Here is a 24,202-nt window from a genome sequence, read left to right as displayed (position 1 = left end):
TTAGAAACTTTTTTTTTTCTTACAATGTTCTTCCCATTCATTTTACATAATGAAATCCTAATTCAGCTCCAAACTAAAGAGAGAAGGGATTTCACTCAAAATTCCCCCCTTTTTTTTGTTAAGAAAGATATTTGAACCATTATTGATCTCAGCTACTGTTCTCAACTACATATGTAAATGTTGCTTTTTCTTATCACTCCCTTTTTAAATGTATATATCTTCTGTACTAAATTGTTAATTATATATTTTACCATAAAAAAAAATGTAAATAAAATTTGAAAAAAAAAATTGACTATATCAAAAAGAAAAATGTGTTGGCTTTTGTTATTTTGGCAATTTTAATTTTCAGCTTTAAATATATTTATAGTAAGGTTTCACCCTTTAGCATTTAAACCAGCCATATCTGGTCAAAATATTCTACCTGTTTTATGGTCACACTGTTCAGATTTAGCCTCTCACACCAACCCTACAATATCATTCTAAAAATTAAGTTATCTCATCAAAATCTCAAAGCTACAAGATGATGCATGATTAATTCAAAGTGAATAAATAAGAATCCCATTTGACAGAACAATGTGAATGCCAAAGAGTTAATCTATTGGTCTCTTTTGCCGAACTGCTAAGTTACAGGGACGTAAACACATCAGCATCGGTTGTCAAGCAATGTTGGGGGGACAAATCCACTCACAAGGCTTTGGTTGGCCTGAGGCTATAGTAGAAGACACTTGCCCAAGGTGCCAAGCAGTGAGACTGAACCTGGAAACATGTGGTTGGTAAGCAAGCGACTTACCACACAGCTACTCCTGCACCTAACGACCAAGTTATTTTATTAAATTCTTTATTTTCAACATTAACTGATGCAGTTCCCCACTCTCAAAATGAGGCTCTTATCATTAGAGCAGTAGTGATTTGGTTGAACCTGTAGTATACGAGATAAAATGCCTTGCTGGTTGGTGTTTAGTCACGTTCCAAGTTCAAATCTCATCGAAGTCAACATCCTTCCAATTCTGATAACATTATTACCAACTGAATTAATTCTTTGCTGTGTACAAATTTATATCATTGTGTCTGTAATATCTATCAAGAAATTCGATTGGCAGAATCATTAACATGTTGAGCAAAACGTCTTCAGGTATTTATATAGTTACTTTACATTCTGAATTTAAATGTTATTTTGCCTTTCATCCAAACTGGACTGATAAAATAATTGATTATCTCTCTACACAAAATTTCTAGCCATGTTCTTAATAAGAAATTGTTCTATAGGAAATTAAATAACAGCATAAAACAAATTTAATCCAAGTATGACCATTTCTATACTGTTTGTTGAGTTTAATTCATTAGGTTCCCCGGCTAAATTCATGGTGTAACTGTCCACAAGGGAGTTAATTCTGCACAGCCACTTGTCAACTTGTGTAACAGTTTGGAGAATTGACTTGTTGCTTCCTTGTGGTGCCTGTTTTCAGATAAATCAACCAATTGTGTCTCAGTTCTTCGACTGCCAGTGCCGCCTGACTGGCCTTCGTAGGATTTTCGAGCGAGATCGTTGCCAGTGACCCTGGACTGGCTCTTATGTGGGTGGCACATAAAATACACCATTTTGAGCGTGGCCGTTGCCAGTACCACCTGACTGGCCTTCGTGCTGGTGGCACGTAAAAGTACTCACTACACTCTGAGTGGTTGGTGTTAGGAAGGGCATCCAGCTGTAGAAACTCTGCCAAATCAGATTGGAGCCTGGTGTTGCCATCTGGTTTCACCAGTCCTCAGTCAAATCGTCCAACCCATGCTAGCATGGAAAGCGGACGTTAAACAATGATGATGATGTATTAACCAGGAATGGCTGTGTATGAAAGATATTTTCTTCAAATATTTGTATGCTCTACATCCTTCTCATACCAGTGTCTCTGAATATAATAGAGAAGAGGTTAACTAACCTCAAGCATCTAATTAATTCTAGGGCCACTGCGTCTTTGTGGAGCTGCGTATGAAGTGCATCCATGAAACAGACCTAGACTGGATTTTTTTTTTTTTTTTTTCAATGAACCATCTGTAGTTTCATATGCATGCAGTTGCTCCTCTCAACATTAAAGTTAACCAAATAGAAGACAAGGGGCAATTAAGATTGGCATCAGTGGTATAGCCATCAGAATGGAAAAAGCTACAATAGATACCTCAAAACATGTGGAATGAAGTTCAACAATTATTGATCAGTTCAGCAAGATATTATTAAAAACCACACAAAAAACGTGAAATTCAGTTAGCAGGATTTCCTTGGCATTATTCCAATAACTTCTCCACTGTTTGTTTTTCCTTCGCACTTTTCATTTTGGTTTATAAAATTTTTTGAATCCTTCTTTAATAGCCTGGCTCTATTTTGCTGGTCAGAGAATTATCTCCCTTAGATGCTCTCATTTTAAAACTCGAGTTGTTAAACCACTATGTTGCCATAATCAGCTTGAGAAATAGTGACATAAATTTAATATTTTCTCTATGAAACCATAGGTAGCTGAATTTCAAGTAGTTTTCATTAACATATAAATAAATAACATTTGGTGAAACCTAGGGTTCCAGTTAGGACCGACCAAATAAACTGTTTACACTTGTTTGGTACGGATTGCTCTTTCATCTGATTGTTACCATCTATGTATGCTTGAGTGTATGTGAAGGGAATTTCTGGACATGAGTAATTTACAAATATAAATTACACAAAAAGGAAAAAGTGATACTTGGTTATACTTTATGTTAAGCAGAAAGAGGTGAGTGATATTTCATTTAGTTACCTGGTAGTTCTATGCCCAGTTTACTCATTATACAAATTGTTCACTGGTAGTTTTTTCATCATCCACTTCATTTTGTACATTGTTCTTCAGCAGTTCTGTAACATACAACCATTCATTCTCTTAGCACACTTTCCATTCTGAGCTGAGGTTGGAAAATTTGACAGGATTCAACAGGTCAGAAACCTGTGTCCAGTTCCAAAACAGATACTGGAGATTGACACAGTCCTGTCAACCAGCCCAACTCACGCCGCATGCAATATGGACACTACATGACGATTCACCAAATGACCACTATAAATTTATCATTTCTTTTCCAACATATAATAGGAATTTAACGAAGATAATAATAGCCTTGGGCATAATAGGCGAAGGCATGGCTGTGTGGTTAAAAAAGTTCACTTAGGAACTCAACAGTTTGGAGTTTGCTCCCACCATGAGGAAGCTTTGAACATCATCTGTAGTTGTGGATTGATCGATATTTTTTGAGTGGAATTTGGTACACAGAAACTAGAAGAAGCTTGATAAATTTGAGTGTGTGTGTGTGTGTGTAAGTGCATTTCTTTTGTATTGACATGCACTGACTGAACTGTCACCATTCATACAAACAGTATTGTTAGATTGCAATTTTCTGTGAAAACAAGTCCAGTATGTTCACTGTCCAACATAGTGAAACAGTATACTGACTGGAAACGAGTGTTGGCAACATGAAAGGTATCAGTTCCACAGAAAACTGTTTTAAATTCTTGTCTGGCCCATGCAAACAGGGAAAAGTAGATGTTGAGATGATAATGACCAATGAATATTAAAACAAGATTAACATTAAAAACAAAGAATCAAAACTGAAACATTCTGACTTCTTGTATTTTTAAATTTTTTTTTATTTATTTCATTGTAGGAATTTCTCTTTTTTTCCTTTTTGTGATAAAATGTCTTCTTTTTTTAAGAGTTCAATTTTTTTTCACATATTAGTGTATATTTCTTTGAACAAATCAAAAAAAAAAAAAAAAAAATCCCAGCTTATTCAAAGAGAATAAGGGACATTTTGCAACGGTCAGTTAAGTTTCTTATCAGAATTTCTTAAGCACAACTGAAAATAACAGCTCTCAGGATGACATTCCAACTTCATAACATTTAGTGGACAAAGTGTTGGTTGGTTTGGTTGTTATTGTTGTTGTTGTTGTTGTTGTTGTTTCTGTTCATGTTTAAGCAATAATGATTTATTTATTTATTTATAAGTTTAAAAAAAAAAAGGAATTTTCACATTAGGATACAAAAAATGTTTTACAGTATGATGAATAGAAACCCAAATTTTTTTTTGAAATTTGTTTTTTTTATTTTTTTTTTAGCAATATTCTGATAGGTCATCATTTTAGCATTCTTTGTACTCTGATAAGTTGCTATCTGTATAAATATATACATATATATATATACATATATATATACACACATACATATATACATATATATATAAATACATATATATGTACATACATATATATATTTAGCATTCTTGGTACTCCCATAGGTCTTTTTCATAGCCTTCATGGACATGATCTAAAAGTACTTTACGTCGACTTTCACAATACCTGAAAAGATAAGATGAAGATTACATTTTTTTTTTTTTAAATGTTAAATAAAATAAAGATTTCAACTATGGACCACAAATTTGTATTTGGTGGTAAAATTGTGTGTGTGTGTGTGTGTGTATTTTTTGTTTCAGTTTGAAGGGTGCAGCCATGGCCATGCTGGGGCACCACTTTGATGTCTTTAGTTGAATGGACTCTAGTACTTACATATGTACATGCACACACAACAAACCTCCACAGTTTCTGCCCACCAAATTCACTAACAAAGAATAGAATACACAGAAGACACTCGTTCTAGGTGCCATGCAGTGGGACTGAACCCATATAGCCAATTATATATCATCATCATCATCGTTTAATGTCCGCTTTCCATGCTAGCATGGGTTGGACGATTTGACTGAGGACTGGTGAAACCAGATGGCAACACCAGGCTCCAATCTAATTTGGCAGAGTTTCTACAGCTGGATGCCCTTCCTAACGCCAACCACTCAGAGAGTGTAGTGGGTGCTTTTACGTGTCACCCGCAATATATATATATATATATATATATATATACACATACACACACTAGTATACCCATGTCATAAAAAATGCCAAGTTTTATTAATGATAGAAACTGGCACATCAACACAATGGGAGAAATCACTGCTAAATGTCAGCAATCTAGTAAATAAATGTACATACATAGAATTGAAGTAATTGAAGACTCAGACACACTTGTACCATATCTGTTGAAAATATTGTCCACATAATGCATGAATGTGTGTGTGTGTATGTATATATATATAAAATATATAGTTTAATTAGAGCTTGTTATTAACAATAACTCACATTAATACACAAGTGTAGTGCAGAAAGAGAAAAATTTACATATAGAGGTCTACTGTACATGTAAGAGGATGGAGTGGTAGAACAAAGTCTGTGTTCTTAATCTCTTATGATTTAGACTGTAAACCCTACTCAGCAGCTTCCACAAAATCCAACTATAACCACCACCACCTAATGTAGACACTACACAAAGCTACATCACACACAATTTGGCCCAGCTTATTTGGTGTTGCTGATTCAATGCTAACTTATTTGACATCAGATGTTTTAATGTGTCTCCTCTTCTCTCCCAACCACATCCCTCTCTTTCTGTTTGTGTGAGAATATTTCTTTTCATGTGTATCAATCGTGTCCAATTAATAAATCATAATGTCTCCTCCCACACACACACACACACATCTTTCCTTCTGTGCATACAGGCATTTGCCTCCACGACCAAAATAAGCTGACTGTCCAGTCAGCCATGCCAAATCGTCTGCATCCAAACAGTTCTCCCCAATTACTCTAGTCTTCAGACCCCTGTCACACGACATTGATACCACTCAGTGGTTGTCTAAAGGGACACGTGATACAAATACTATACAGTGGCTAACCCAATGAATCCCTATGATTTAACATAGGGTCTATGTAAAACTGTCAGTAGCATCAGTGAAATCCAACACAAAAATTTTCTTTACCTATATTTATCTTGCACTTTCTGTTTAATATCTGCTAACATGTCTGAAGTGATTTCTCGTTCTAGATACTCAGAGAGCTGTTCAGTTGCAATTTCTAGATCCTTTTGATTTTCCTGCAAAGAAAAAAAAAAAACAACAAAAAACTTAAATGTAAACTCTCGTAAAAGAAATACAAATGACAAGAATGTTTGTGAATAGTTTGAAAGAAATCAACAGTACAAGAGACAAATAAAGCCAAATGATGAAGGTATTGATTAGAATTCTTGGACTGAAAATAACAGCTACATACACAACAAGCACACAAAACCAAGACGATTGGTGATGTTATAGACTTGTCCAATCCATGTCAACATGGAAAGATGAGTATTAAGAAGCTGATGATGATAAATTATATAAAGACAGAAGGATAAAGAAAATTGTGATACCACACAGGAAGCAAATCATCTTTTAGTTCATGACTCGCCACATTACCGTTGCTGCTGTTGTTATACACAACCAGAGCCACTTTGCACTGGTTTCAAACATAACACCATAACACCATTGAGTAGAGCTAATTTAATTATATAACAGTTTTAAGAGATAATTCAAAACAAATATTTCACAATACAAACTAAGCAAAGCACACACACACACACACTTGGTCCTGCTGGTTTAGTGCTTAGAGGTAATACTAAATCATTGAGGAGATATTTGGATATTTGCATGTGTGCAAGAGCCTGCTACATGCTGGCAAACCTTTTCAGAAGTTGGAAACTGTACCCCAGCTACCCACAAGTGGCCACAATCAATGTAAACACAATGAAAGGTAGGTTGGGAGAGATTGTTGAAATCATATAGAGTGTTAGCAGCATGTGCTGTGTGCAAGAGGAAAGATGGAGGAGCCTCTCTGTGAGATTTGTCATGAGCAAGGAACAAATGTTTAAATTCTTCTGGATAAGCAATAATGATGGTGTGGGTAGAGTATGCATACCATCAGCAGGAAAATGTGTAAATAAAAATGATCAAGAAAGAGTGAGTAATAGGATAATAATGAAGCTTGAACTAATGTTGTGACATTTATCTGTTTATGCTCCACAATACGAACTGACGGATGAACAGAAAGACTAATTATGAGGCCTTCATGAAGGCTACCTCAATGGTGAATGATAATCATGGCCAGTGGCTTCAGTAGACATTTTGGACAGCACTCTGATGGATTCCATGGTGTACAAAGAAGCATGGGTTCCGAAATGAGGAGGGAACAAGGCTGCAGGAGTTCTGTGGTGCCAATGACATGATAATCTCCAACACTAATTTCAAGAAATAAACCAATTTTTGATCACTTATGAATCTGGTGAGCACATACACCAAATAGATTTCATTCTCACTAGGAAATGAGATAGATAAATGTGGTTATGAAAACAAAATCCTTCCCTGGTGAAGAATATGAAATTTGACATCAGTTAGTGAAAAAGAACTTTAGATTTGAACTAGAAAGACTCAAAAGTAGAAACTTGGAGAAAGGAAGATATTGAAGCTTAAAGAGCCAGCACACAATTGGAAGTTTACAGAAATGCTAGTTGAAGCATTTGATGATAGGCAGGAGGAGAGTAGAGAACTTACAGTAGAGATGACAATTAGAAGTTCCTGCTGAGAGCTACAGACCAAATCTGTTGCTGGTACTAGGTTCCAACCAAAACTAAATGTTGGAGCTATAGCAATAAAGAGACAGGCTTGGAAAGACTGAGAGAATGGAGGCAGCAGAGATTTATATCAGGTTGTGAGAGGAGAAGCTAGGTGACAGGTTTATTTAGCAAAGAAAAAAGATGAGAGGTTTGACGATGTTAGATGACATGAAATGTACCAAATTACACAGCAAAATACCAGAACCATGATGTTGTAGGTGGTAGGTGAGAAGTGTGTATGAATGGATAATAGTACACTTGCACTTCGTCAAGGCAGGGGACAAAAAGAGTCTTCCCAGCATGGACACAACAGAGGGTGCAGCCATTCTTGAAGACACTAGTATATAAATAAAGTAACTAAGGCTATGAAGGCAAAGAAAGCCTCTACAGAAAACAGTAAGAATCACTGCTGGAATGCTTAAAACATCCTGCAGAACAGGATGTGGACTAGTTACCATATAGTCAGCCAGGTTGTGCAAAGCGTCATATTCAATGACTGGAATAGCAGAACCATAGTAAACTGCTACAAGAGTAAAGGAGATGGCTTAGAGACAGGTAATTACAGAAGTATCAAATTGTTGGACCAAATAATGAAAGACAAAGAAAGATTATAGCTTAACTAATTCAGGAAAGAGTTAGTCTGGATGAGATGCCTTCCTACTAGCGAGACATTTGCAGGAAAAGTACTTAGCTAAGAGTAAGCTGTAGCACCTAGTATTTGTCAAACTAGAGAAAGCCTTTGACAGAGCCACCAGTTCGATGACTAAGAAAGCTAGGTGTAGGCAAATAGCTTGTGTAAACTATTGAAGCCATGTACAGGGGTGCTGCTTGCAATGAGGACAGTGACAAATTTAGTGAGCAGATAATGATTCAGAGCTCAGTTCCCTTCTATTTATCATAGTCTTACCATTCACAATGGAGGAGTTTAATGCTGAATGACAATGGGCACTCCTATATATTGATGACTAGGAGAAATATTTAAGTGTTTGACAGTGATAGGTGCTGCCTCTGGGATGCAGCATTAGAGAGTAATAAAGGAAGTAATGTCAGTAGCAGTAGCCTTGTTGGTTTAAAACCAGAAGTGTTCTTGCAATGAGTGTGTATATGTACATGGCAGTTAGGCTGGATGAGTGCAGAGATTATTTTGGAAGAGACTTTACTAGTGTATACAGTACAGAGTTGGTTGGAGAGTGTTTATTTGTTGAAGTACTGTTTACGGAGTAATTACAGTTGAAAACTAGAAGGAAGGAGGAGTCTGTAAAGTTTTCAAATGCACTCAGTAATACATGATTACTAATACATGTCACACACACACAGAGTAATACATGACTAAACTAATAAATCATTATTAAAAAGAAGATAAATAAAATGTTAATCAGATTACAACAAAAAAACACTGAAGAAATTATTTTGCTGCATAAAGAATTTTCAAACGTTTGTAACTGAAGAACTGACAGAGTTGTTACTTACTTCAAATATAATGGACTGGTTATTCTTCTTTAAATAGAATGCAAAAACATAAGTGTACATAAGTGTCTGGCGACATTGACAAAGTACATCTACGGCCTTTTTAAGGAACTGGACTTCAATCCAAGACATGTTGTGATGTTGCATCTCCTCCATTTTTACCTTCACCAATGCATACAACTAAAACAACATAACAATGATATTTATTGAAAAAGGAACTCTTAGTGGTACATAATATGTAAACATACACTAAGAAAGGAAACTTCAAATTGAATAGTCATCATTATTGCTGCTATCCCAGAGGGATTCAAGGACCAGTTTGTTTGTAAATTTCAATTTTACTTTGTATTTTATAGTTGGATGTCCTTCCTAACACCAACGATTTTACTAGGTACATTTTTATGGATGGACTGACACAAGTGTGTGACCGATAAGAGCATAGGTGATAAATAAGTGATAAAGGGACATATGATAGTTTAAAGTGGTTGAACTATTATCCACAGAGTGGACTCAGTGCATGATCCAGTCTGATGAAGCAACACTACCTGGGTCAACTCCTTGTCTAGTATTTGCAATAGACAAAAGTGCTGTTTTGAGAAGATCAGTCAGCCTAGTAAGAATGTGGTGGTAGTGGTGGGGGAACCCTGCAAAAATTAACAGACGTTTGGGATGGAAAATCTATCATCATTTCAACATCTACTTTTCTATGCTTGCATCAGTCAGACAAGAGTATGTCGAAGCAGTCTCGTCCAACCAGATGCCCTTCCTTAGAAGCAATAATCTCCCAGTCTATTGAACAATAAACAGCAGTGGCATATTTTTACACAGAGAATTTGGAGCCTTTTAGCAGGAAGGGCATAACTCAGTAATATGTTCTTATCCAACCCATGCTAGTAAAGGACAATATACATAAAATGAAATGATGACAATAGATACATACATACATTATATATATATATATATATATATATATATATTCATTCAAGCACACATTCTCTTCCATTTATCTACTTGGATTCTGATTTTTGAAAAAGAAACAAACTTTAACATTGTTACTCTTATTGTATCTGGTGAATAAAGTTCGATCATCTGTATTACAGAAGCATTGGAAGACAAAGAATAATCAATAGATTAAGTATTGAAAGAATTATCTTCTCCAATATCTGAGTCACAAAGGAAGCTATATTGCTGAACTGACTCAACATCTCGTATAATGCCTTACGCTAATTTTAGAGATATTGAATGAACCACACAGATGAATAGTAAAATTTGAACTGAGAGAGAAAGAGAGAAGTGGAAGCGTGTAAAGATTAAGGGAGGCTACTCTATTATTCTATTTTCCGACTGAAAATATAGAACACTTGCATTCTGCAGAAGGAAAGTGAAGTGTCTATAAAAGCAGCTGAGCAAATAATGTAAATGTTTAAACAGACTGCAGAATCCTGCAGCATTTCTTATGGTTCTTTATATTCTGGGTTCAAATTCCACCAATGTCAACTTTGCCTTTCAACCTTTCAGGATTGATAAAATAAGTATCAGTCAAGTACAGGAGTTGATGTAATCAACTTGTCCCCTCCCCACAAAATTGCTGGCCTTATATCAGAAATAAGTGTCAAGAATTTGATGGGCGTTTTTGAGTTGACATTTCCAGTACTGCCTGACTGGCCTTCGTGCGGGTGACACGTAAAAGCACCCACTATACTCTCTGAGTGGTTGGCGTTAGGAAGGGCATCCAGCTGTAGAAACTCTGCTAAATTTAGATTGGAGCCTGGTGTTGCCATCCGGTTTCACCAGTCCTCAGTCAAATCGTCCAACCCATGCCAGCATGGAAGGCGGACATTAAACGATGATAATGATGATGATGATGATGAAAACCAGAGAATAGAGAAGGTGATATTTCTTAAATTAAAGAATAAAAATTTATATTCACATAGATTCACTTACCTTATGTTCAAACTTTAAACTCTGCATATGATTCATATATCGATTGCAATAAAATAGATAACGCTGTAACGCCGCCCGGGACTTCTAAAAGAAAGCAAAAGGAAGGGGGAAAGAAAAAGAAAGAAGTTCCTAAAATTTTGTTGTTAAGATAAGGTAGTAAATGGAAATTTATAATAGCAACACCCACAAACATAAGGAAAACAAAAATGTACAGTTGGGGGCAAAAAGAGAGAGACACACAGTCAAGTGTCCACAAACATATGCTGCCAAGAGCACCCACACACTCCCATACAGACATTCACAAGTGCACACATTCCAACCAAAGTATGCAGACTCACACATACTCTTTTACTTGTTTCAGTCATTTGACTGTGGCCATGCTGGAGCACCGCCTTTAGTTGAGCAAATGAACCCCAGGACTTATTCTTTGGAATCCTAGTACTTATTCTATCGATCTCTTTTTGCCGAACCGCTAAGTTACGGGGGATGTAAACACACCAGCATCGGTTGTCAAGCGATGCTGGGAGGGACAAACACAGACACACAAACACATACATACACACACACACACATATATATATATATATATATATATATATATATATATATACATACATACAACGGGCTTCTATCAGTTTCCGTCTACCAAATCCACTCACAAGGCTTTGGTCGGCCTGAGGCTATAGTAGAAGACACTTGCCCAAGGTGTCATGCAGTGGGACTGAACCCGGAACCATGTGGTTGGTAAGCAAGCTACTTACCACACAGCCACTCCTACATCTAATAGTTAACCTTTTTTCAAATGCCATATTAGATAATAGGATATGAAGCAGTATATTCCTTTAAAAAGGGAAAAGTGACAGTCATTTGTCATTAAAGATATAAAATTTCAAGTGAAAACAAACTCAATAAAGCACATTGATAAATATAAGTTGTTATATTTATCAATGAATTATCTAAGACTTCTACTTGTTCTCTCATAATGGCCTAATACCCCACTTGTTTGAATCTTTTAACTTAAACTAAATGAATTCTGGGTTCAGTATGGAAGTGGGGGGGGGGGGACTGCAAAATAAATGTAGTTTTTTCACCTCCTGAGCATCTCTTGCTTTTTTTGCTTCTTCTTCATCAAATCGGTTGCAGTTGTACCTAGAAACAAACAATATGGAAGTATTCTTTAGATAATGCACAACAGGAAATAAATATGCAAGTGTGTATGTGTGATAACAGCTCTTAAAAACAGAGGACATAGAATTTTAAGAGAGAGTAGGAATTAAGGATGTTTGATTCTAGATTTCTAGTAGAGAAAGATTTTGTACTTAAATAGTAATTTATTGGATTGACAAGAAAGTAATTTCAGTTTTTTAGTGTGAAATAAAAGTCATTTTTTATCATACAAAGAATTAATCAATTATGTATTTTCCATTTTGTTTGATGGCCTTTTGTCATCTTTCTAGCACCTCCATAATTCCGCATTCATAGAACTTCTGATCCTTAGCCAAAAACTGAAGCAAGTACGATTTCAGGTCATCATCATTATTGAAAGCTTTACCATTCAATGACTTTTGCAAACTTTGAAATAAATGGTAATCTGATGGTGCAAGGTCAGGGATATATGGTGGATGTGACATCACTTCCCAACCAAGCTCCAATAATTTCTAACGAGTTAGCAAAGATGTGTGTGGTCTTGCGTTGTCATGGTGGAACGATACCTTTACGATTTGCCAATTCTGGTCGTTTTTCTTTGATTGTTTCCTCCAGTTTCATTAGCTGTTGGCAGTAAACATCTGAATTGATCGTTTGGTTCCTTGGAAGCAGCTCAAAATACACAATACCTTTGTAATCCCACCAAACTGACAGCATGACTTCTTTTTGACGTGGTTTGTGCTGGTTCATTATGCTTGAACTATGATCATTCTTGATTAATGTTATTGTAAACATTCCATTTTCCATCACCAGTGATGATTCGTTTCAAAAAAGGTCGATTTCATTGCGTTTGAAATGCACATTGCAAATATTAATTCATTGTATTAAGTGAATCTCTTTCAATTTATGTGGAACCCAAATATCAAGCTTCTTAACAAGTCCAAGACATTTGATTTTCAATTGTTGTGTGTGATGCATTTAGCCTCTCTGCAATCTCTCGCACAGTTATATGACAATCAGATTCAATTACAGCTTTGATTCAGTCATCATCAACTTCAGTAGGTCGACCAGAATGTTGGTCATCTTTGAGTAATAAATCTCCAGAACGGAATTTTTTAAACCATTTCTGACATGTGCATTTTGTTAAGCAATCAACACCATAAACTTTACATATCTCTTTGTGAGTAGCAGCAGCTTTCTTGCCTTTTCAGAAATATTGACACTGAACTAAATGCTGTAAACAAAATCAAACACAAGTTGCTTCTAAAGTAAGCCAAAAGTAATGGCTATCAAATGTCAAAAGGAAAAAAAAACCGTAACATTGACAAAAGTCATTCAAAAAATTGTAACTATTTATCTGTGAAAAATGAAATTACTTTCTTGGTAACCCAATAATATGCCTGGTTTTTAAGACAACAGAGAGAAAAGGCAAAGTTAATTTGGCAAAATTTCAACTATGTAGAAATATAAACCTAAATAGGGTGCTCTTTGACACCCTATTTATGAAACTCCACTTATTTTTTTTTCATAATCGAAAGATAAATATTTTTTAATTACCAGGAAGAGCCATGAGGTTCCCAGGGCCCTAAACAGACCCAGCAAAAATCTGCTTTACAATTCTGGTTTTTGCATACCATGTGATTACAGCCTCCATCCTTCTCTATAGTGACATGGCACTTGGGACATTCCTGAAAATAAAGCAAATGACATAAGAATTTTAAGAATTTATTACAAGGGGTGACCAATCAAAATTGATAGCAACCTAGTTGGTAACAATGGAAAATTTGATTATTAAAAAAAAAAAAACCTGGAAGATAAAAAAATAAGTGATAATGTTCATTTAGAAATAAGGTTGATATTATTTTACTCCATTAGTTAATTCAGTTTGGTCAGTATGAAATATCTGGGATTTTACTCCATTATTTCTGAAATACTTCAAATTTTAATGAAACTAGTCTCTTTCCACCATTTAGGGGTATTTCACAGTCTCTATACAGTTGTCTGATATGCAAGAAATAGCAGCCAAATCACCTTTATATCACTTTAGTGTCTTAAAAAAAAAGAAACACATTAGATAGTGTAGTCTGAAATGTAGCCCCAAAGATGAGTTGGTCAGGTTTAGAATTCCTCTAATCATTCGTCTGTTCAATCAAGATGATTTGAAGCTAAATAACTTATATTCTCAAAATTTCTTTGCATCTATATACATAAATGGCAATTTCTGTCCGTCTTGCTGCCTACACCAGAGAACCAATCTACCTTTCTCTAATTCTAACCATTGAAAATTAAATAACAACAGAGATATAAGAAGGTTAGCAGTACAACTAATTGTATCTCAAAGACAGTATAGTCTGTTGTAAGGAATAAGGGCATTATATTGTTAATGAAAACCTTGTTTGCAGTGGCCAGTCCAAACCCTTTTCTAAGTCGGAACGACTTCAGCAAGAAACTACTCCAATATGTCCTCTTGTGAATGACCACAAAAAGAAAGTCTTAAATATACACCCAATGGATTCAAGAGGGTAGCCTTGTTTTATTTATATTTATTTTTTTTCTTCATCTAATGTAAACATTAGATGTTTAAAGGGGCACTCACAGTCATAAGAATATGGTTATAATTCCCAGACTGGGCAGTGCATTGAGTTCTTGAGCAAAACGCTCCATTTCATGTTACACCATTCCACTGAGCTACAATAAGTCCTAGCAACACTTGTATCTTCTTCAGAAAGGAATGTTCTAATCTCAGTCACTTATGTGCCATGGAAACTGGGCTAAGGCCTGACCTTTTAAGTCCTTTTAAGGCTCATGACAGACCTAAGTCTAAGTGGAGCGTAAACATTAAAACTGACTTGAATCCATTCCAATACTTTATATAATGGTAGTAAATTGGCAAACAAGATATTTTAAAATAAGCTAACAACCCTGCTCTCTCAGGCTTACATATGCACACAAAATCTAGACTAATCAAAAGTTTTAAAATAATTCTTATTTAATTCATAAATAGATAATTACATAATACAGAATCATCATCACTGTATCTTTCCATGATGAGAGACTCTACAGTATTGCCACTCATTTTAGTCTTTTATTTTATATTTGATATCCAGCATCCCAAAATCTGACACCAGCATCATTCTTTCTTCTTCTATGAATATTCAACAGAAAATATAATCATTTAACATGCAACAAGAGCTCAGTGAAAAGATTATACCTTAGTATTAGCAGCAATCCAATTTGAAGTTTCGCTATCATCATCACATTTTTTAATCCATTTCCTTAACCATTTGCACTTGACAGGATCATGCCAATTCTCTCCACAATTAAAGCTATGAAAACAAAATTTAAAACAAAAATTCAATTTGCTTTGTGTTAAAAAACAAAACAAAACAAAAATGTTCTCACAATAGTAAGAATGTTGTTTTTTTAAAAAAAAAAATGTTAAGTTTTATTTGTTTAATACAATTGCTTTGAATTTGTCTCAGAAAGAGGTCTTGTTTGTGATGGCTTAGTTGGGGGGGGGGGCACTAGGAATGTGGCCTGGGTGTCAAGGGGGCAGCAGTCCGAAAAAGTTTGGGAATCACTGATCTAGATCTTTGTGCTCTGAAATCGAATTCCAAGAATGACTTTTCCTTTCAAACTTTCTGCCAAGCACTGATGTTATCTTTCCTCCCAGCCACCATATCCTGGATATTTTGGTGTGTCAAGAATGAGAGAGTTGAGAAAAGTTTGAATATCTGCTTACAACTACATGGTCACCTAAGGCCATTAGCAAAACCATGTTAATGTGTATCATGCATAAATATACATACAAATACATAGTGAAGGTCTCTGACCTAATGTTCCTAAGTTCATGGGTTTAATTTCTAGACTGAATAAGAGATTTCATTTTATGTGGCCCCAGTCTACTCAGCTGAAAATTTGTACCAGTAGTAACTGGGATTAGTCTTGCAATGGACTAGCATCCAATCAGTGGGGTGGACTACAACAGAAAGACACTTACATAGTGGCATAGAACTGAAAACCATGTGTTTGAGAGGCAAACCACATAACCATGCTAATGCAATCATCCCCAACAAGGATATTTAATAAAATGTCAACAAAGCTACGAATAGGAATTAATGGTGTACAAATGAGACCTTATAAAAAGTGAAATAACATTTCACAGCCCTGCTGCTTACAATGCAACAATAAAAACAAGAAACAAAACAAATAAAGTCTAGTGCAATATTACTGAAAATATAATGAACTGACCAGAATGTATGTCCACAAAGACACGTCACAGGTTTAGTATCATAATGTGCTACCTTTACTGCATAACCACAATCTGGGGCTGGACACCATCGCAATAACCGATTGCACTAAAATAAATACACCATAATACACACATTAGAAATAATATGAACCAACTTTGAGCTTTTGAGCCCCTTATTTTACTAAGAGGAACTGAGATAAGGCTTTATATTAACTGACATAAGATAGAGTGGCTATGACATGGTGCCCATATATGGGCACCATGACTGATGCCCATATATATATCAATACTACTAAATTGGGCCTCTAGGCCTCAAGGAACATAACTCTGATTTACTGTGTAAGGTAGAAAATAACTAACATTCCCACTTCGTGCTTAAGTGGGATCCAGTTACTGGAAAGGGTTAAAAAAAAAAAAAACAGAACTCGATCCATTTGCACGTGACTAGATTGCAAAAGCCATTCCACTCATAGTAGCATGAAAAGGGTGTAAAAGCCAGTTTTTAGCTTTTAATATGAAGAAATTATTGAAAAATTATATAATTGTTGTAGACAAGTAAAACTGACCAAAAAAACGGAAACAGGCTTTTACAATATTTGGAGGCTTTTATATTTGCTACTATAAAATACAAAGTTTGGCACTATACCAAAAAAATCAATATTCCTGAAATAAATTACATTAATCTATTAACCAATCTATCACTAATCTATAAAAAAAAAATCTAACATATGTAACAATTTGTTTCTGTTATCAAACAAATTTTAAACAAGTGTTTTAAAAGTTACATGACAAAAGATTGTTGCTAAGCAAGAAAAAGTATAATACTCACTTCAACGAAGCTATTTGTTATAATTTGTTGATATTTTAATCTCACTTTAGCATCAGTCACAAGTGACCTGAAATGGGAAAGAGACAAAAAAGATCAGAATTTGCAGACTTCAAATGATTGTAAATATTTAAATCATTGATTCTTTTGGATTAAGCCATTACCTACCAGTGATCTCATATGAGATCACTTAAAAATTACAAATTTCGTAATTATCTCTCAATATTTACACATATCTAACCTTTTTGCTATATCTACTAGGTATATTTCTCTGATATTCAAATGAGATTTGCTAATTTTTCACCCAATATCTCGCTTATTTCTATTTAAAATGTTATTTTGATCATTCCAGCATGTTTCTAAGGCTGTTTTATGCTATAAATCAAAGTTTCATAAAAAAAATTCCAGTTAATAGAATTATTTGAGGTAATAGGTTAAGCACTGGAAAACATTTTCTAAGGGACAGAAATAATTTCTGTACAATACTAATACCTATCTCATCAATATAAAGGAGTTAAAGGGGAATGTTGCTTCCCAGCAAAGAAGGATAAAACTAAGTATAGACAAGCATTTAGTCCACTGAGACCTTCACCACACTCTTTATCAATGGATGAACTGAGTGTTCCCCTGTCTAAGGGGGAACGTATAAGAGTAGTTCATGAGAAAGACTGAGCGCATGAAATGGCTCATCATTCAAGGACATTAACAACTCTTTAATAAGTCGAGTGGGGTGATATGGTCATGGAATGCATAGGAATGATACATACTGGTAGAGGAGACACTAAAAGTTGATGAAAGAGGATACAAACATTATAGATAGCTGAAGAAGGCCTGGAGCTGAATTAGATACACTAACTGCCAAAGACAAGATGATACAGAATGGAATTCAACAGAGAAATAATGTATTGAAGATCTGTCCTATCCATTCCAGTGATGTAGAAAAAAAAAAAAAAAAAGTCAATCTTAAAACAAAATGTCCTAATTGTAGACAAAGAATTCAGAACACAATACTCACATCACAGTGGCATCATCCACTAAAATATCACAACCATGAGCCGCACAGGAGATTGTCTGTCCCATACCTTCATCCATCACTTTCGTTGTCAGATATTCCATCCAACATTGACTACAGAAACGATGACCACACTCAAGACCAGTCATATCCTACAAGAGAATTGTTTGAAGGGTCAAATGGCATTTGGATAACAAGCATCTTTAATGTTTATCCTTTAAAGAGAAAGAAATTATTGACAGGAAAGAAATAAAACATAAAAGTTCTGAAATATAAAGTATCAGATGTTTATTCACAGAATGGTGGTGTGGAATAGTAGCCTTTTGTTTCAGAGCTATGTTGACACAGACTATCAAAACTAGAAATGCTAGTGATTGCATATGCATGTGATGAGGACAGACTTAGAAATAGTAATGGAATTCACAATATATGAGATGGATTGAATTCTACATTATAGTTCTATAGTTTATTCTATACTCTGTCTCTCTGTGTGTGTGTGTGTGTGTGTGTGTGTGTGTGTGTGTGTGTGTGTGTGTGTGTGTGTGTGTGTGCGCGCTTGTATATTTATATATATATATATATATATATATATATATATGGTAAGAAGCTTGCTTCCCAACCACATAGTTCCAGGTTCAGTCCCACTGCGTGGCACCTTGGGCAAGTGTCTTCTACTATAGCCTCAGGCAGACCAGTCTTGTGAGTGGATTTGGTAGATGGAAATTGAAAGAAGACCATCGTGTACACACACACACACGTCTGTGTTTGCCCTTGATCACTTATCAACCAATGATGTGTCTATGTCCCTGTAACTTAGCAGTTTGGCAAAACAGACCAATAGAATAAGTACTAGGTTTACAAAGAGTAAGTCCTGGGGTCGATTTCTTCGCCTTAAACCCTTTAAGGCAGTGCTCCAGCATGGCCACAATCTAATGACTGAAACAACAGAATATATGTATATTTATATTTCTGTGTGTGGTAAAGTTGTAAATGTTAGCAATGTATGTTTACAGCTGGATACCGTTTTCAAAACCACTAAAGCATGAAGTAATAAATAGTGGACTGAAGAAAGTAAGACAAGCTAACAAGCTTTGTTATGATACAATGCCAATAACAGGATATGAAAATGTTTGTTAGCGTTCTATTATAAAGCTCATGTAGATTGAGTACACTGCCAACCTATGGCCTACTTAAATATCACTTCTAAGACTGACTAGTGAACATTGGTTTGTTTTTGAGAATGACAAAGACAGAATTCTACATTAAATATAATTGATAAATGAAGAATCTGTAGCTAAATAAGAACAATTTTAAAATGCTAAATAGCAAAGTTTTAGGTAGGGGGGAGGGCTCCGAAAGGGGTCTCAAGGAGTAGCGTCCCTGCCTTCCTGAGCTAGTTTTCCCACCACATTTCTTAAAACTCATGGTAGAGGCCTTGGTCTCGAGACTACTCATGTCTAGAAACTAAGGTTGGGGGTAAGCAAGGGCATGCTTCCTGTGGAAAATCCAGCTCCAAAAAAGCCTCAGGATAGTAAAGGAGAATGGGCACCAGCCAGCCCAAAGGTTGGATTGGGCACTGAGGTAGATCTGGTTACCCTCGTTAATGGGGACAAAACCCGGATTGAAAACACTGGATGATGATGCGTGCATTTTAAGAACACTATAGGTTTCAACAGTTGTATATCCTGGATATTTATTTCACAAGAAGAAAAGTAACCAGTTTTCAGTTAGGTACCATAAATTATATAAGTTGAAGAGTAAACCACAATAGCACTAGTCATACTATGTAATAAAGGGGTAAAGTAAATTAAATTTACCCTAGTATATTACTAGTGCTTTCAAAAGTTTTTTTTTTTTTTAAATCATGGAATTATAAACTCTGAAACAACAATTTGATAAATCCATTAAAAAAATGGACAGATAAAACAATTACAGTTTTATTTAGTAATCATTTTCAATTACCATGTTTTAAGACATGATTCCATTATGCCTGCAGAAGACATCAGTAAAAGCTGTAACCTCGAGGAGATAGAAAACAGTGAATGACATTTAATAAGGTTAAAAACATCCCATTGAATTTATCATCTTTTAGTAGCAAATTCTTCATGTACCAATTCCTTTTTTGCAGAATTTCTTCATTTCATTTATATCCTTTTCCCTCTAAAATGAGGAAGTTTAAAAAAAAAAAAATTATGACATAAGTCATATACTGTGTAGGAAGACTGATTAAATGTGTTCTAATTACAAACTAACGAATGAAAAAATAGTCTAATGACTGAAGGTGGCCCAGATGAAGGGTGTGTATAAAGTGCAGGGAATGTGATGTTAAATGAAACGAGACAATCTATGAAAATTAGAGATTAATCAATATCAGGCATAGGAGTGGCTGTGTGGTAAGTAGCTTGCTTACCAACCACATGGTCCCGGGTTCAGTCCCACTGCGTGGCACTTTGGGCAAGTGTCTTCTACTATAGCCTCGGGCCGACCAAAGCCTTGAGAGTGGATTTGGTAGACGGAAACTGAAAGAAGCCCGTCGTATATATGTATGTGTGTGTGTGTGTGTGTGTGTGTGTGTGTGTGTGTGTGTGTGTGTGTGTGTGTGTGTGTGTGTGTGTGTGTGCGCGCGCCTGTGTTTGCCCCCCCCCCTATCGATTGACAACCGATGCTGGTGTGCTTACGTCCCCGTAACTTAGCGGTTCGGCAAAAGAGACCGATAGAATAAGTACTAGGCTTACAAAGAATAAGTCCTGGGGTCGATTTGTTCGACTCAAAGGTGGTGCTCCAGCATGGCCACAGTCAAAATGACAAATAAGTAAAAGAGTAAATAAAAGAGTATCATTTTGAAAATTGGAAATTTATCATGTGGTCAACTAAACAGGAATCCATCTCATACTATGATACTTATTTGTAATACTGACAATACATATTTACTCTTCAGGCTTGTGAGAAGATTTTTTAAGAGTAGGCCTTGACCACAAATCCCCACTGCCAACAGCAGATGACACATTCCCCCACCACCACAACAGCGTTATCTACTTCTATCGCATGTACTTCATCATCATCATCAACAACACTACCATTTAATGTGTTTTCCCTGCTGGCATAGGTTTGATGGTTCAACAGGTGACAGCAAGCCAGAGGACTGTGCCAGGCTCCAATGATCTCCAATATCTGCTTTGGCATAGTTTCTACAGCTGGATGCCATTCCAAATGCCAACCATTTTACAGAATGTACTAGGTGCTTTTTATGTAGCACTGGCACCAGTGAGGTCACCAAGTAACTTGCAAAACTAGATCTCGACTGAGGGGAGTGTAGCATTGAAGGAGGATATCTCGTTTGTTTTTAAGGCAGTGAGTATCCTAGCACAGTCTAAACTGAAATTGATAAAAATAAATAAAGAAATAAATAACCACCAGATATAATGTCTGTGTTGTGCACATCAAAAATGATCTTAATGTCCAATCTGTTTCTGTTTGTGCTGCATCTGTCATGCAAGTTAACATTACACAACCATATAGCACCATACTTCTTACACATGCTTTAATATACACTGTCTTTTGCACAAGAGCGACATTTTGTTACCAAGAAAAGCAAAGATACCCGAACTTATCCCAGTCCTTTCATACCATCGTAACTATGCTAAATGCAATTTCTCCGTTATTTTGATATCGTAGGTGAAACCAGCAGGTAGAGAAGTGTTTAAATATAAAGCATTGATATACAATTAAGAAGTTGTTCTAACTTACAAGAGTAGGTTTGGATATCAAACAAATTTCACATAACGTTTCACCTGACGGTGGTTGAGATGAAGTTGACCTGGGAATTTTCTGTGAAAGAAAAAAAAAAAAAAAAAAAAAAAGATTAAAGAAAATTAGAAAAACAATGCATAAATATATATTATAATTTCAAAAGAATAATAGTTATAGAATTTTAAAATTAAAACCTGCAGCTAGATAAAGCAAATTAATGCCTATCTATTAGAATTAACATGGCCAGAGTGGCAAAAGCATGCAGATTTTTGAAAGAGACAATTGTTTTTTACCCTAGGCCTCACCTCCCTTCTGTGAGGATTGATAACATGAGCTTCGGAGAAGAGGCTGTCCTGATCACCATCGTAATACCTGGTGGGGGAAAAAGAAAAAAAAAAAAAAGGGTCAAAAATTTTTAGAAATGACACCAAAAATATAAACAAAATGAAATAGAAATTGTAGAGGAAGTTTCTGAACCACGATTACAATTTAATATAATCAATAGTTCTATATAACACATGTCTGAAAATACTGTGGCTATTTGTAGAAGAAATTGTTTGCAACTATTTACATCAGACAGATGATGGAAATGAGGTTTACAAGGTAGCGAATGGAAAAGTTAGTTAGGGCTATAGGAATGGCTGGTTACAATATCATTGTTAGTACAACAGCTGCTAACCCTTAAGTATTCAATTCTTCAATAGCTTATTTCATATTTAGCCAAGTTATTTCATTCCACTCTAAATGCTCGTTTAGAAACTGATATAAAGGGTTTATCTGTAAAAAAAGAAGAAAAAAAAAGACAGGCTGTCTGAAGTTTAAGTGTGATGCTTCATGATAGTGAATACAGATCTGTAAATGCTGGAGATAAATGAATTTATTGGAGATGCAATGTAAACTTGCATGAATGGCAGAGCACTGGCTGGACATTAAAGAGGTCAGCTGATGTAAAAGGGGAAATGGCTGGGTTAGTATAGACATGCGATTATGACTAACGGAATTGGTCAGGCCATATCTCAGAATGCCAAGCCTCACAGATGACAAAAGAATTAGCAAACTGCTGCATAGACTCGTCCAACCAATACCAGCATAGAAAATAGAGATATAGTAAATGGCGTTTACAATAATGGTACCATTAAAATGTCCAAGAAAAGCATTACTATCTTGAAATATTCTACAAATAAGAGGCTCAAGGCCTCTTATTTGTAATTAGTAATAATTAGTAATTAGTCATTTTCAAAGCATTTTATAGATTCTCATTTTAATAGGCCTTAAAGTCTCAAATGCTCTGGTTCTGTTTTAAACTGTTCCCCTTGTTTATATTGCTCCAGAGCAACACAATTTCAGCTTCAGCCTCTGTAATCAACCCTGCAGATAACCTGCTTAACAATGTAATCGTATCTGCTAACTTGTAACAAATCTAAGCAAATACCGATTCCCAAACATGAGCACCATTAGCAGACATCATTTACTTCAAGTTCAAATCAAACAGTAACAGAAAATTTCAGATGTAAAAGCTGTCAAAGGTAGAGTAACTTGAATGAAAATTAGACTCAAGTTTAATTTTCTGAGTGTGACTTTGACATATCTTCTAATGAAGACCTACAATAGATATGCATTATCAATATTTGACAGGTTTAAACAAGTTTTAATTTTGTTTGATGTTATCTTTGAAAAACTTAAGCCTTAACTTATTAGATCTAACACTAACATAATTCATCAGAAACTACTTCAACATAATAGAGTTAAACTCCACCTTCCAGCCTACTCAATTCTAGTTCTGCTTATTTATATACTTATATGGTTACTTTCTGAAGTTACTAGAACTGACAGTCAATTTGTATACATTCAAATGTCCTTTTATTTTATACCAATTTATTTTCATTCAAATCAATTGTTGCATAAAAGATTTTTTATAAAAACTGTAACCATTTTTATCTTTAATTTATTCATTTCTTTGGGAATGTAAGTACACATCTACTTTATATAAGTAATGGTCTCAGTAATTTACATAAAATACAGACATTTTGTAAAATCTTATGTTACCAATAGGGACTAAAAAGATTTTTTTTTCCACTTGATATATATGATATAACTGTCAAGGTTTCATTGAAATATGAAGACCAACACTGATGGCTTGCAATACAATGACCACCATTGATAAAAAAATACATAGGTAGCTGATTGTTAGCCTGTCTATATTACATTGATATTGAAAAGTAAATACAAACCATATAAGTTCAGCAATTGTTCAAAAGAAAACTTGCTTG

At 35.2% G+C, this 24,202-nt stretch overlaps 1 protein-coding gene across 4 annotated transcripts in view; it reads right to left on the bottom strand.

The window, feature by feature from the left end:
* Positions 1 to 3,627: 3,627 nt before the first annotated feature.
* Positions 3,628 to 24,202, bottom strand: part of LOC106871316 (E3 ubiquitin-protein ligase arih1l) — a 47,853-nt gene continuing 27,278 nt past the window's right edge. The window contains exons 3-14 of one of the 4 annotated variants that reach the window (XM_089358925.1): positions 22,238 to 22,304; positions 21,930 to 22,010; positions 18,186 to 18,334; positions 17,174 to 17,240; positions 16,344 to 16,450; positions 15,304 to 15,418; positions 13,650 to 13,780; positions 12,038 to 12,095; positions 10,947 to 11,030; positions 9,006 to 9,182; positions 5,872 to 5,984; positions 3,628 to 4,366 (exon numbers count right to left, since the gene is read on the bottom strand). In XM_089358925.1, coding sequence (XP_089215051.1) covers positions 4,282 to 4,366; positions 5,872 to 5,984; positions 9,006 to 9,182; positions 10,947 to 11,030; positions 12,038 to 12,095; positions 13,650 to 13,780; positions 15,304 to 15,418; positions 16,344 to 16,450; positions 17,174 to 17,240; positions 18,186 to 18,334; positions 21,930 to 22,010; positions 22,238 to 22,304 — 1,234 coding nt within the window. In that variant the 3' untranslated portion in view covers positions 3,628 to 4,281. Of the gene's footprint in view, positions 4,367 to 5,871; positions 5,985 to 9,005; positions 9,183 to 10,946; positions 11,031 to 12,037; positions 12,096 to 13,649; positions 13,781 to 15,303; positions 15,419 to 16,343; positions 16,451 to 17,173; positions 17,241 to 18,185; positions 18,335 to 21,929; positions 22,011 to 22,225; positions 22,305 to 24,202 lie in introns of all 4 variants that reach the window. The other 3 variants (XM_089358924.1, XM_089358923.1, XM_089358926.1) reach the window with 3 other exon arrangements.

The sequence above is a fragment of the Octopus bimaculoides genome, chromosome 10, assembly GCF_046866305.1.
Source record: "Octopus bimaculoides isolate indiv1 chromosome 10, ASM4686630v1, whole genome shotgun sequence".
NCBI classification, from domain to species: Eukaryota; Metazoa; Mollusca; class Cephalopoda; order Octopoda; family Octopodidae; genus Octopus; species Octopus bimaculoides.
Note: the sequence above shows the minus strand (reverse complement) of the source record. Positions and strands in the feature narration are given on the sequence as shown.